Below are 14,649 nucleotides of genomic sequence, written 5' to 3'. Positions count from 1 at the left end.
GTAAAAACTTCAACTTGTATTCTGGTATAAAATCGTTTATTAAAAAACTATAACTCTAAAAAGTCATCCAAATGGATTGCAAAACGTTTTCGTTCTATTTCAGGACATCTTCAGTGCATTCTGCTAAGTAGTTTGAAACTAGCACACTATTCAAAGTGGTAACCCCATAATATATGGTTTAAATATCTTATTTTAGCAAAACATGGTGACAACACGTCGATGTTATATGGTGAAACCTTTTTTACTTTCGATAGGGCTCATTTTCTTCGTTGAAACATTTACTTTTTGATGAATAAAAACAGTGATTTTTTTTAATAAAATTTGCCATTTCCTAGGTTGCTAACCGACGATTTTTTGAAGAAAAATGTCCAGGTAACTAAATAGATACAGAAGATTCTATAATATAGGTACATTTTGTGAATTTATTTTATTACTTAAGTTTCAAAAACGATATTAGCAATTTTTTTAAAGTGTTTTTATGGTTACGGTATAGCCGTTAGATCTTTGTTTATAAATACGAGTATTAATAATTATTTCTATGTTTGATGTTTTTATATAAATCAATCAATTACGATGTTTATTAGACTGTGCATTATTTTGTCACTTCTTAAATAATTATTAAATAAATTGATGTTTTAATCATATGATTGATGAACCTCATCAGAATTATACCTATGTAAGAACTTAATACTTAAATATGTAAAAAATGCCTTAGGTACTTCACAATTTTTTTTCTATACATATTTCTATAAATAATTTTTTTAGAAAATGTAAATATTTGTACATTTTGAGTGGTGCAAGGGCCAGAAAACCATAATTAATAAATTGTTTTCGTTCATAACCGCCAAAGTTGCTGGCACCTTTGTACGACTACCTTTTGAGTGGGAAACATTCAAGAGGCGTGTGTTGGCGTTTGGGTTTGAGTTTGTATAAAGACTTCTAATAAAAACGTATATTCCCGTAGAAAAAAAATATGGGGCAAAAAACAAAATTGATTTCTTTCGTGTTTTTTTTTGGTTTTTTTAAATATACTTTTGTAAAAAATATATTTTTGACTTTAAAAGGTGATATTTCGATAGTAAATTTAACCTGGAACAATTTTTCTGTAGACGTGTTTGAACCAAAAGTGCTTAGAACTCACCTTAATGCACCATGTGCCTTGGGACTAATTAACCCCTTTCTCAAAACGCACCCCTTTAAATGGTAGGACTCCGCAGTTTTTTCATCTTTAGAGGTCCATTGACCATATGAAATAATAAAATCCCGTTAACGTTGTAGTTTCTTGTAGCTCTCTTGTTTTGAACATAATCAACAGATTATGTTTATTCTTCATCTCATTTATAAACATGTTAAATTATGTAAATACAAGTTGTAAATGTAATATGTAATAAATAGGCATAATTTGTTAATGTGGTTTGAAAAAATTAAAAAAAAATAATATTAAAAAAAACACAAAATAAAATAATAACAAAAAAAAATAATAAACAAAAAAAAAAGGAAAAAAAGGAACAAAAATAAAAAAGAATGGAAAAAAAAAGAAGTAAAAAAAAGTGTTTCGCACAAATTAAAATATATATAAAAAAAACACAGTAAATAATTAAAAAAAAAAACAAAATAAAAAAAAGCTACACAATGTACCAATGTATCTATAAAAATAAAATTGTAGAATGTACTTACGTTATAAGAAATTTATGACTATGAATCTGCAATCAATCAGAAACAAGTCTGGCTAATTGGCTCTGCCAAAGCCATTTTTCAAAAAAAAAATCAACAGATTATTTTTATTTCCATCAAAAATTGTTTTTTTACTAGGCACTTTGTTTAGAACTTTTCACATGATCCTTGTATTAACTGGATCATTTCACAAAACCAATTCGCGGTGTGCAAGTACTTGGAAGGGATACGCAAAACGATCGTGCGCGAATAGCGGAGAAATATTGCAACTTTCTTAAATAATTCATATTGTCAACTGAAATTGTCAAATTGACGTACATTTCATACCTATTGTCAGTTAAGAAGAAAAATTATATATTGCTTCACAATATTGATATGATATGCCATTATTATATAAAGGTAAATTTAATTAATTGTATTTTGCTTGCAATACTGCATTTTAATAACTAATTTTATTTACTACATACAATTGTTTATGTTTGAATAACACAACCTAAATCTTATTTTTTCTTCTTATTATTTTTTTTGGACTATGGCCTTGACAATTATCCAGTAACCAGGACCATATGATTGGCCAATATAATTAAAAGTGCGAATAAAAGTTCAGAGCGTAGAAATAGGTGTCGCTTTTCCGAACTTGCACGGTCCCAATACTCGTTATCTTAAATACTAATACTAATAAGTTGTGCAATAATTAGATTAACAGCAAAAACCAAACAAATCGATAACGTTTTGCTACAAATTAACGAAAAGCCAATTAACTTTACCTAAAACTTTTCAAATAATCGCTGTTCAGCTTGGTTCTATCGGTGCAGGAATGAACATCATCTTCGTCATCCGTTGGAATATTGACTTTAACCCTGAGTTCCACTTCGTCTTCGTCTTCTCCGTCATTTCTAACCCTGTTAACTTGGAATCTGGTTTGCTTGTCTGCTTTTCCGTTCAAATTTTCCAATTCTATTGTGCTGTTTTCCGACAAGTCCAGATTGATGTCGTCTCGGCTGGATTTTTTTGACATTGTCAGCTGAAAAACAACAAATTGTCAATGCAAGTAAATAAATAAATACTATTCTAAAAAAGAAAAGATAATACTCGGCATTTAGAGATTATTAAACAACATACATTTGATTTAGAGATAATTAACAGGGATACGTATAAAGAATGTACATATTGCAAAAAAATGTGAAATAAGTTGTCAAAAGGCAAAACTGCCGCAATTTGAAAGGAGAAGTAACTAAAACAGAAACAACAGAACATTCCTCAAGCATGAGAAATTGCAGTATATTCTTATTGTGCTGTAGTGTTTTCTTCCAGTGTCATAGGATCAGAATTTCTTTCTCGAATACGATGTTTTAAATTTAAAGTATCCCAGAAATGCTCGATCGGATTTAAATCCGGGCTATATGGTGGCCAATAATATATTCTTCCAAACTGAACCTCATCAAGGTAACCATTTACTGTTCTAGTGAAATGAAGTCATGCGTTATCGTGCATCAACATGTCTTGCATTTAACAACTTATTTTAAAGATGCGTAGATGTCAATGAGCCATTTCGTAAGCTCTGAAGAATTAACAAGGGGTTATCTGCGGAACTTGTACACCGTGTTTCTTCTCTGGCCCAGTCTTCGTATGTAATTTCCTGTTTCGCAATACTTTTTAAAAACTTTTGATACACTCGATTTGAACACTAGATGGGCACATTTTAGAACAGATCAAAAAGTTTAAGTATCTGGGGTGTTAGATCGATAGCAACCTAAATCCTAATCTAGAAATAAGACCGAGATGAAGCTAGGACAAATAATGCCGGGACAAATAATCCCGGACAAAAAATCCCCACAATTTATCCCTGGACAAAAAATCCTCACGACAAAAAATCCCCACAAATAATCCCCAAAAATAATACCCGGACAAATAATCCCTGGACAAAAAATCCCCACAAAAAATCCCGGACAAAAAATCTCCAAGAAATGCTTGCCGCCGAACAGTTCTCTAAAAAGTTTTTGCGTGAATGAAACAAATTTTCTAACAAATCTAGGAATCTTGCTGTCTTACTAGAACATTTTAACCGTCCTGTCGAGTACGGAAAAAGTGATGGAATTTGAGTATTATAACTTTTTTAAAGCAAGGACTCAGAAAATCACGGAATCAGAGTAAAAATTCTCCAAAAAATTTTTCAAGAGACAAATACAGTTAAACATTAGGAGACGTCATGCCAACATTTTTTTTGATAGTTTTGAAATAAATATATGTTTAATTTATTTAATTGGCAGAACTCAGAAAATCATGAAAATTTCATTATTTTCATTACGTCTTTGTATATTATGTAAACCCACTTACTCCTTTTGCAACCCTCCTGCCCAAAACATTTTCTTCATAAAATCAGTAGTATCCTGTTATTCTGTGGATATGGCAGGACTCAGAAATTAATTGCAACACTCCATTTTTTTTCATGTAAAATTTAATTTTCACAGGAAAATGTCACAGGAAAACCCGTTTACTTTTCCACAAATTGTAAGTACCCTCTCTTACCTTCCAGTATTGCAAAGGGCAGGACCCAAAAAATGGTGGCTGAACTTCTGTCTAATATCTCCCAGTCTATAACTATCATACACTGAGGTTGAAAAACATTTGTGTCGATTGAATTCACGAGAAAACTTTTATAGAACTATTCGGCAGCAAGTATTTCTTGGGATTTTTTTGTCCGGGATTTTTTGTGGGGATATTTTGTTTAAAGTTTTGTGGGGATTATTTGTCCTGGATTTTTTGTGGGGATTTTTTGTCCGGGGATTATTTGTGGGGATTATTTATGGGGATTATTTGTGGGGAATTTTTGTGGGGATTTTTTGTCTGGGGATTTTTTGTCCAGGGATAATTTGTGGGGATTTTTTGTCCGGGATTATTTGTTCGGACCCCCCGAGAATAGCAGGTCAGAAAATCTTTCGAAAAAGTCAAAAGTCTGCTGTGTGATTCTAGAAGAAATCTCGAAATTCGACTACGTTTATCAAAATGCTACGTCTGGTCCATTTCTACGTCTCTATGCAGTCGAAACGTGGACTCTTAAAACATCAACCATAAATAAATTGGAGGTCTTTGGCATATGGATCTACCGGAGAATCTTCAAGATTTCATGAACATACCTCAAACCAGTAGCGGCTTGTACCACTTTAAGAAGGTAGTGCCAGAACTCGGGCAGCCGCCAAAATTTTTAGTGACGGATTCACGGTATTGTCAAAAAAGGTATACTTACAACAAAAACTGAAAAAATATATGCGCGGATACTTTTATCTTAGTATCTTATGTTTATTGATCTGAGGTGCCAAGCAATTGTCCAACATTGATCAAAACAGTTCCGTAAATTAATTAATAATAAAAACCTCTTAATCTACCACCAGCATTTACTGCTGATAGTGCTTGAAGTTTGTTATTAAGATTTAGTCTCTATTTACCAATATAAAAATAATACTATTTCATTATCCACACACATGTACAAATTTTTGTAATGTCACTTTTAAAGTTTACGATATATGAAGTTCATTCTTCTATTTTTTGGTTTCAAAGTTTTCAATGCCTTTATTATTAAAATTATCAATACAATTTACAAAATGCTTTTCTGCAGATAGCATACCTAAAGCACTATGTTTTAACATCGAAAAACAGCGTTCTGCTTCAGATGTTGATATAGGAATGGTAACTAAAATATTTAAAAGTTTAATAGTTCCTTCAAATGTGCTTTTTAAGCCTTCCCTCTAGAATAAATCCGATAGCGAAACAGCCCCAGAGGTAGTACTTAATTCGTCTCGCCAATACAGTACCTACTTCTAATTCAGTTTTAAATCGAGTTTTGTTTAAAAATTAAAATTGTCTTCATGTTTCATTAAGAAATAATTCGGAGAACTGATGCTGATAAGCAGAAAACTTCTCCGACATAAATAAATTAGAAGCAACTAAAATGTCCAGAGAAGGTAGACCTTTGAAAGATCTACTTTGAATAATATGAACTTTTAAGTCGTTGTCTAATTCGGCGCTAAAATTGACCAGCTCCTTAAATATTCCTCTATTTTCTGAATTTTCTTTTTCGTCGTGACCTCTTAAAGCTAACTCGACAGCTCACAAAACCTTATAACATTTGTAGTTTTTTTTTAAATATTTAAAAAAAAATAGTCTTAAAAATTTAAATTTCTTAAAAAAAATTTTAAGATACTAATCTTCATTGTCAATTATTAAATTAAACTTAAGAAATAATCAAAATATTATTTATACTACACACTACACCCACGATCAAGATGCCCTAAAAGTTTAATTATGAATACAAAACTTTTTAACAGAAAATATACATAATAAAAGCGACAAACCAGCACGTAAAGAAACTTAAGCTCGTGCCCGGCACAGAGATTCACATTTAAAGGTATACTAATAGTCCAATATAGCTCTTTCTCTGTCACTTAAATAGAATGCTCGTAAAATCTTTCTCTCTTTAATCGTGTCAGTACTGACTTTGGCACGAAGGAGAGATTCACTTTTAGTTACTGTCGAATAATCTCCGCTGTGGCAGGGATTGTATTATGCCCAGAGTTGCCATATTTTATATAATTTACGAAGATCAAAAGAAATACACACAAAAAAATTAATAGGAATTAAAATGTTTTGATGATAAAAAATGTTTCTGCATAGTTAGTAAGGTAGTGCCATGGCTCTATGGCACTACCAGAGAACAAGGACCACAGAGAAACGACACAACCGCACTAAAAACGTGTACCGTTTTTGAAGACGCATGCGCGAACCTGGTTGCTTTAAGTATCACCAGCAAGCTAATTCTATCCCTCCTGGTTGTTTTGCGATAGTCCGTAGGCGTGTATGGTAAATACTCGACTTAAAAAGTTTGTTTGGGCATTTATATAATTATAATAGTTAAAATGTCTGGTTACTTGTATGTGTTTCACGGATGTTCATCTGCGACAGGAAGAGAAATAAGTTTATTTAGATTTCCTAAGAATAATAACAGGTAATAGTTATTGCTTTGTAATTTTTACATAAGTATTAGTTATTACGTATCTAATAGTCTTAATTTGACTTGATTAAATATTATTGATAATAAATCATGACGAAAGTGATTCATTTTCTTGAATTTAATTACCCCTACGTAATGCATAAAAAACTAAACTTCGCTCTGCCAAGCAAGGGATATTTCAAATTAAAAATATTAAATTTGGTGTCAGACGCAAGTCTACGAAGAGTCAGCCAGGTCAAAAATTCAACAGATGTTTTCCGTGTGTTATCGCACTCCAAGATATCCTATTTTTACGAAATAAAAATATATAAAGAGTTCTATACACGAGAATTTCTGATTTAAACGACAAAAACAAAATACGATACAAACAAAAATTGTTGGAAACATAATTGGGCCGATAATTGAGAAAATCTTAAAATTATAGCAGAACAAAACTTCAAAATTGCAAAAACACGGTTGCAAATAAACAAACTTACATTCAATTATGAAAAAACTAAATACTTATCTACTTTTTGCAGTGCACTATACAAAAATTGTCTGCCAACTTTTAATTATTTAAATATAAATAAAAAAGGTTACCTATATATATATATGGATCGGAGTATACATCGGAATCATATTGTAGTGTTGTTTTCTGAATAGTTTGTTTTTTGAATGTACCTGATATCTTTAGAAACAAAGAAAGTAGACGGTTTTGTAGTTTAACATGTCTTTTGTGGATGCAAAGGTACAAAGGTGGATACATCGATATTATATTGTAGTCTTGTTTTTTATTTCACAACGTATTATGTTTTCCGTCTCTTGCGTTATTTTTTCGGGTATTAGCGCACTCATCACCGTATATTATAGTATAGCTTTCCGTGCGTGACAAGCTTTAGGTTCTTGACGTTCGGTAATATTTGTACTGCTTAGAGCCAATTTAAAATATTTACAGAGATAAAATTCCGCTTAAAGGAACATTGTCAAATTATGAAACATGAAGAGAATTAAATGTAAAATGTCTTCATACTTTTGCTCCAAAGATATATCAGAGAAGGTGTAGGTTTCCAAGACAATAACAATATTGACATTCGGTTTCAACATAAAGTTTTTTGTTATCGATCACGAACATTTGTCACCCAAAGAGAATTGGAACTTTCAGTTTGTGACATTTCCGTGGAAGTTACAATGGCTGTGTTATTTTTCGATAACCCATATTAAAAAATATAATTTATTAGGAAATACCCTGACGAACAAATTATATCTTGTATCAGCCCAAGCCAAAAACAATCAGTGAATGTCACACCTACCGTAGGAAATAGATATATTTTATTATTGGTCTTTCAATGCCAAAATCAGGATAAGCAAAAAGGTATTTTCATTTATGGTTCCAATCAATATGATTTTCACCATTACTTTGCATTGTGCGCTATATTTGCAACCTTTTGTAAATCAAAAATGATTCCATTATTATAAAGAATGCCAACAAAAGTCGGCCCTGCACGCAACTTTTTGTTTCGATGCAATATTTTATGATTAATTATTTATATGGGAAATAAGCCACAATTAAAATGAAAAAAATAATTTTATTAACGTTTCGACGCCCAAATCGGGTGCCGTTGTCAAAATACAAAATATTACTAAAATAAACTAAAGTGTTGTTGCTAAGCAAAAAAAATTCTTCTAATAATTTATTTAATCTCACTCATTTATATTGGCAATTCAGACATATATTATACATTTTAAAGTAGAAGACTTTAAAATGATATTGCCAATATTTTATGAGTTGCGTTCCTGGGACGACTTACTGAAAGATAGTTCATTCGATTACATGAAATTAACCCCAACTCAAGAATATCCGTCATAAAAAATTATAGCATGTGATATGTCTTTAAAAAGACAACCAAATGCAACGACAGTAAAATTCTCGCGTTAGAGACTTCATAGTAAATCACAAGGGAAAACCAGGAAAAACCCTGTGATACTATAAATATTTTATATTTATTGAAAGTCAACATAAATGCTTAATTTTATTTACGAATTTATATTGTGACATGCCCACTGACTATTGGTACGCTGGTTGTTCAGGTTGCTTTGAAGGTCATTGGCGGCGTGCTCACGAAGGATCAAAGGCGTGTCGCTTCTCTGTGGTCCTTGTTCTCTGGCACTACCTCACGGGCCGCCACTACCTCAAACTAAGAAGTGCTGCATAGATTAGGTAAGAAATGAGAACTTTTCAACACATTGAAAGTTAGAAAAACATCATACCTAGGTCACATACCGAGAAATAATCGGTAACAATTTGCTCAACTAGCAGTGAAAGGAAAGATCGAGGGAAAGACAGAACTAGGAAGGAAAAGAATAAGATGGAAACAGCTAATAAGAATAGCTGAAGACAGACAAGATTTTGTAATTGTAGTAGCCAACCGCTATTGAGGAGAGAAAACTTTAAGAAGAAGAATGCGAGTTTTTTTTGAGAAAAAAAGGCAGTTGTGTAGTGTGGAATTTTAAGAGTTTTTCTAGGTTGTACTAGTAACAATACACATAGTAGCTGTATATTAATTTTAATTTGTAGAAAATAGGTAACTATGTTTCTTGACAAACATAACGTGCTAATGAACATAATAATTACACGATCATTATGAATGGAATAATGAAAGATTGCCAGACTAAAAAAATCATTTTAACAGTTACGAAACGTGGAATTGTTTTTAGATATACTGTGGACTGTGATTAAATTGCATATAAATATTTTAAAAATTATAATGAAAAATCGTGTTTACCAACAGTGAAGCAACTCTTGTCTTGTTTCACTGCACTTAATTTACCATCCACTAACAACTGGCATTTTCTACCAAAGTCTACTCTAGTTTTTCAACCACGTATTGCCGGCTTTTGGCCGGTGCATACAAAAGAATATAACTTCGAAAAATTTGAAGAAGAAGCTGTCAAATATGGCCTGACCATAAATAAAAAAAAACAATTATATGGGAATGAGAGAGGAAAACTCAGAAGAAATTAAATGGACCACTCTGAGGACGACTGGGAGAAAATATAAATTTAAAAAGGTAACATAATTTGAGTAATTGATGGGTTCGACCGTTACTTGATTGTTCATTTTATCTCTCAATAAAACATTGAAAACTTTTGTTTTCTATACTTCCACAAAATTTATTATTTACAACTATGTGACTACAGCTGTTTCGGCAGAGTGCCTTTCTCAAGTGATATAATTTAATTTACAATGTGTTTGCCTTTATAAGTCTCTAACTGAAGAGGTTGAGGAGTGGGGAGATGTTTGTCTCGAGTTGGTCATTCAGAATTATATCTGTATTTTTCAGTTTATTAATTTCCATAGATTCTAAAAAAGATAGCTTAAGGCCTTTATTTTGGATATGCAGAATTTGAAACTCTTCATTGAAAGAATGATTATGATCTAGAAGGTGAAGTGCGTATGTAGAAGTGTCTGTTGTACACACCACTCTGTAGTTGCTTTCTCTTTCGGCTTTTACTGTTCTTAATATATTTGCTTAAGTTGTTGTTAGTTCTGAACGCTGGTATATGGATGGAGTGGAGAGAGCAGAAGGTACTGGGTTCTTTCTGTGGTGATGGATACACTAATTTCAGGGCTTTCTTATGGAGTTTTTGATTTAAAATGTTGTTAACTGTTTGTTCGTTATAGCCGTTGTTTACTGCTATTTGTTTAATGATGTTTAGTTCTATCTCGAAGTTATTTTTTGTCATGGGAATTTCTGTCAGTCTATGTATCATGCTATGGTAGGCTGCTAATTTGTGTTGTGTAGGATAGACAATTCATCATCCCATCCTAGGAACAAATTATCTCTGTGTGCAACATAAGAAGTACGAAAGTAGATTGCTCTAATAATTATTCCAATAAACAACAATATAATTTACAATTTACTTTCGTTCTTCATATTTTGCACAGCAAAATATTTGTTGTCACGATAATCCAAAACGGTTGTATATTCGTGGAATAAGGTATATGCCTTATAGTACTCCTAGTCAATGTTTTATAGGTACACACGAAAACATTGCAACAGCAGGAACAATTTACGGACAAATAATGGTTTATGTTTACTTATGGTCAGTGCCTTTGGATAAAGTTAATAACATTTTTATTCAGAATTAGGCGTAAAACATATTTTATATTAATTATTGTATTAAGGGTGGTTAATACTATACCACAGAAGAAATAGAAACAAGACACAAGACACTGGAGATAACAAGTGAAGGATCAAAAAAGTGGAAGAATCTAGCCAAGGACCTCTAAGATCTGTATAGTAGTGCTGTTATTACTCAAAAGTTAAAAAATACCTTTAGGAAATTACTGAATCTCTAAATATACATAGCTCATTTATATTTTTTTGTAATAGGTTGTACCTACTTTGTTGAAGGCTGTATATATTGAGTGTTTTTTAAAGGCAGTTAGTTGTGTATGTAGAATTCTATGAGTTTTACTAACTATAGATACTAGTAGCTGCATATTATTTTTTTTTGTAGAAAATAGCGATACTAATGAACATAATAATTATAATGAAAGTTTATCCAGAATAAAAAAATCATTTTAACAGTTGCGAAACATGGAAATATGTATTTTAGATAAACTGTGCACAGTGATCAAGATTGCATGTAAAGATTTTAAAAATATATTAAAAAAGTATGTTATGTTTACCAACAGTGAAGCAAATCTCTTCTTGTTTCACTGCACTTAATTTACCATCCACTAACAACTGGCATTTTCCACCAAATAAAAGAAGTCTACTCTAGTTCTTTTTCAACCACTTTCTTTTTTCCCAATTAGATATTCAGCAGCAGAGTGTTGTCGGCTTTTGGCCGGTGCATACAAAACGGTACAAGAAAACACGTGTAACAGCATTCGAGTCGCGACACATCAACGTAAACATTGAATGATTGCATAGCAATGCAATGCACCGCGGATTCAGGAAAAGCCGGCTCTACCTCGTCGTTAGCATTGCGATCTAAGCATGTGCAACGTGCGGAATGGTTTAGGGGAGAGTGGAGAACCGAACAACTGAAGCCAACTTCTTCGGGATATAAAAAAGTAATCGATAGTTTCCAAACAGGAAGTTTCGAAGGGTAACTACAGAGGGGTGCGATAAAATTCGGATCTACGCGCACATTGATATGTAATGTGGATAATAATTGTAATAAGATATTCATTCCTTTGAATTGACCGTTAAAAAGAAACAATATTTTGCAAGGAAATTTTTTATAGTATTGTATACATATCGCCGCTTCACAAGAACGTAGGCTTAAGTCAAAAAAGACGATTTTAGAGGAGAGGCATTTTAAAATTTTATAGATATGATTATGGGTATAACTCCGATCTCCGATTATAGTTGTTACTTTACAGGAATTACCTATACAATTTTGTTAGAAATATATCTAAATACAAACTGTGATCTGGGCCCCCGCTACCATATGTGCAAAGTGTACAATGCACACGGGCGCCATCCTTTAGGGGCGCCACAACCCGGGGTCAAAAATTACAAAAAAAGCAAAGAAACAAAAAAAAAACAAAAATTAATTGTAAAATAAAAGTTGAGAAATTAAATGGGATTCAGTTTAAACACACACGAAATTGTATTAGTATATCATCCAGCTACTGCCGATTCCCATTTGCGAGAACATGTCAGAAGTCAGGCATTTTAATTTATTTTATTATGATTTTATTCTGTTTGTTTCATTTTTATATTTTAGCCTATTAATAACAGTCCATTTACTCACGGTTTTTGTTGTAAATTTTAAAGAACCGCTTATTATTGACATAAAATTTGTCATACACATAGCTAACAAGAAAACAAGTGATACCTACTGTGCCGATGTGTGCTTTTACTCTGGGGGTAAAAGGGATATTCTCAGAGGAATACGCCCGAAAATACCTGGAGGTATTCTCGGGGGTAAGAAAACAGTCGTTCAAAATAAGTCCAGAATTGGATAAACTGACTAATTCTTAGCCAATTTTTGTTGTATAGAGATTTTCACTAAGCCAATTCTTTTCAAGTTATTTGCGAGTATGTTCATTTTTCAACAAAAAACCCCGTTTTTAGAGGGTTTTTCGCAATTAAAAACTAATTATTTTATCGAAAAAATACTCTTACCAAAAATATAGCTCACAAGAAGTGAAAAAAATAATTTATATAATAATATGAAGTATGCAAAACCAAACCCAGTAGAAAGCAGAGTTGTAGCTAATGAAAAGTAGGTTCTTATTCGTCAAATTCCAAATCGAATATTTCAACGTGAAATAACCAAAACATAAGCACTTTTCGGGAAAAACTCATTACAACTTCTTTAAAATGTTTAAGAAAAGCTTTATTTATATGATCTGTAAGTTTTATCGGTTTAAAGTGCTCATTTTTAAAAAATTTGGTTTTAAAGTATTTTTTTTTTCAATCTTGAAAACATTTCTTTTTCCAAATAACTTTAAAATTAATTAGTGATACCAAAAATCTCAAGCAGTAAAAAAAAATGTAGATTTTGCTTTTCTGGATATTTTAGAAGTTTTGTTTTCCTGTAAGGCGAAAATTGGAAGATATGGCTGTTCAAATTTTGCATACACTCATGATTAGTGACTCGTTCGGCCCTTTCGCCTTTTAACTACAGCCTTTTCAAAAATAAGCAATTTGAACCGATGAAACTTCAGATCATATAAACAATACATAAGTAAAGTAACTTGTGGTGAAGCGGTAACGATTAATTTCATTTGGAATGCTAATTAGGGAGTGGTTTTCATGATTTTTTACCAAAAAAAGGAACCAACATTATTTTTAATATACTTATTTTTGATGTTAAAAAATATAGCTTCTTTTAAACACTTTAAAAAAGTTGTAATGAGTTTTTCCTGATAAGTGCTTGATTTTTTTGGTTATTTTATGTTGAAATATTTGATTTGTAATTTGACGAATAAGGACCTCCTTTTCATCAGCTACAACTCTGCTTCTACTGGGTCTGCAGACTTCATAGGTACTTACACAATTTTTTTTTCACTTTTTTATAAGCTATATTTTTTACTTACTTTTTGAGTCATTTGCAAAAATCCGTCTAAAAACTTGTTTTTTTTTGTTGAAAAATGAACATAAATTGACTCGCAAATAACTTAGTACTGACAGAAAAATCTTTATAGAAGAAAAGTTATTTAAAATTAGTCATTTTATCCGATTCCGGCCTTTTTTGAACGTATGTTTTTTCACCCCCGAGAAGCGGTGAAACTCACATTATAAAGTTCAGTTTGCTGGTTTATTTCAAGCACCTACCTACCTTCAAAAATAAATAAAAAAAACATGATCCAAAATGCCTTAAGGGGCGCCAAATATTTTTTTGCACAGAGGCGCCAGTACCTCTTACGGGGGCCTTGACTGTGATAAGTAGGTAAATTTATGAAGTGTTAAAATGGTTAAATTTTATCATTTTGTTACCCCTATTAGATTTGAGTCTTTCTTCCTGAGAAAGATTTACTTCAACTTTATTAAAACTCTGACCTAACTACAAAATGGGTCCTTATTTTAGAGAGAATTTTCACAAAAACTAATCGTAAATATAAAAACGGTCGTCCTTGAAGAGAAGTAAACACACAAATTGCTTCACAATCTGCGGCGTAACTAACTTACCCCTATATTCATACGAAAATGTTAAGTAGTTAACTACTTTCGCGCCAAACGAATATAGACACTTGGTGCCATCTCTTAGCGACTACTATTATTAACGTCATAGATCTTTATTCACGCGATAGATACTTTTATTTTTAGTAAATCTGCATTAATAACTCCATTTCGTCAAATTTTGACTTAAGCCTACAGAGCTTTGTTGTTCTTTTCCATAGCAGCTTTCTGTTATTTGTCAACTTCTTCCAAACTGTTATTCCTTTTCTTTTAGGTCTTTTACTACCGTTTCTCTCCATCGCTTTCGTGGTCTTCCTCTCTTTCTTTTAAAATCTGGTACTCTCC

General features: G+C 31.8%; 1 protein-coding gene across 2 annotated transcripts in view; it reads right to left on the bottom strand.

Moving 5' to 3' along the window:
* The window catches only part of LOC114325240 (bumetanide-sensitive sodium-(potassium)-chloride cotransporter), an 83,096-nt gene extending 71,437 nt beyond the window's left edge, over positions 1–11,659 (bottom strand). Inside the window, exons 1-2 of one of the 2 annotated variants that reach the window (XM_028273240.2) lie at positions 11,355–11,659; positions 2,442–2,698 (exon numbers count right to left, since the gene is read on the bottom strand). In XM_028273240.2, coding sequence (XP_028129041.2) covers positions 2,442–2,692 — 251 coding nt within the window. In that variant the 5' untranslated portion in view covers positions 2,693–2,698; positions 11,355–11,659. Of the gene's footprint in view, positions 1–2,441; positions 2,699–9,444; positions 9,453–11,354 lie in introns of those variants that run through there. The other variant, XM_050656608.1, reaches the window with a different exon arrangement.
* Positions 11,660–14,649: the final 2,990 nt, after the last annotated feature.

The sequence above is a fragment of the Diabrotica virgifera genome, chromosome 7 (assembly GCF_917563875.1).
Source record: "Diabrotica virgifera virgifera chromosome 7, PGI_DIABVI_V3a".
In the NCBI taxonomy this organism is placed as follows: domain Eukaryota; kingdom Metazoa; phylum Arthropoda; class Insecta; order Coleoptera; family Chrysomelidae; genus Diabrotica; species Diabrotica virgifera.
The sequence above is the reverse complement of the archived record's forward strand: the minus strand, read 5'-3'. Positions and strand labels throughout refer to the sequence as shown.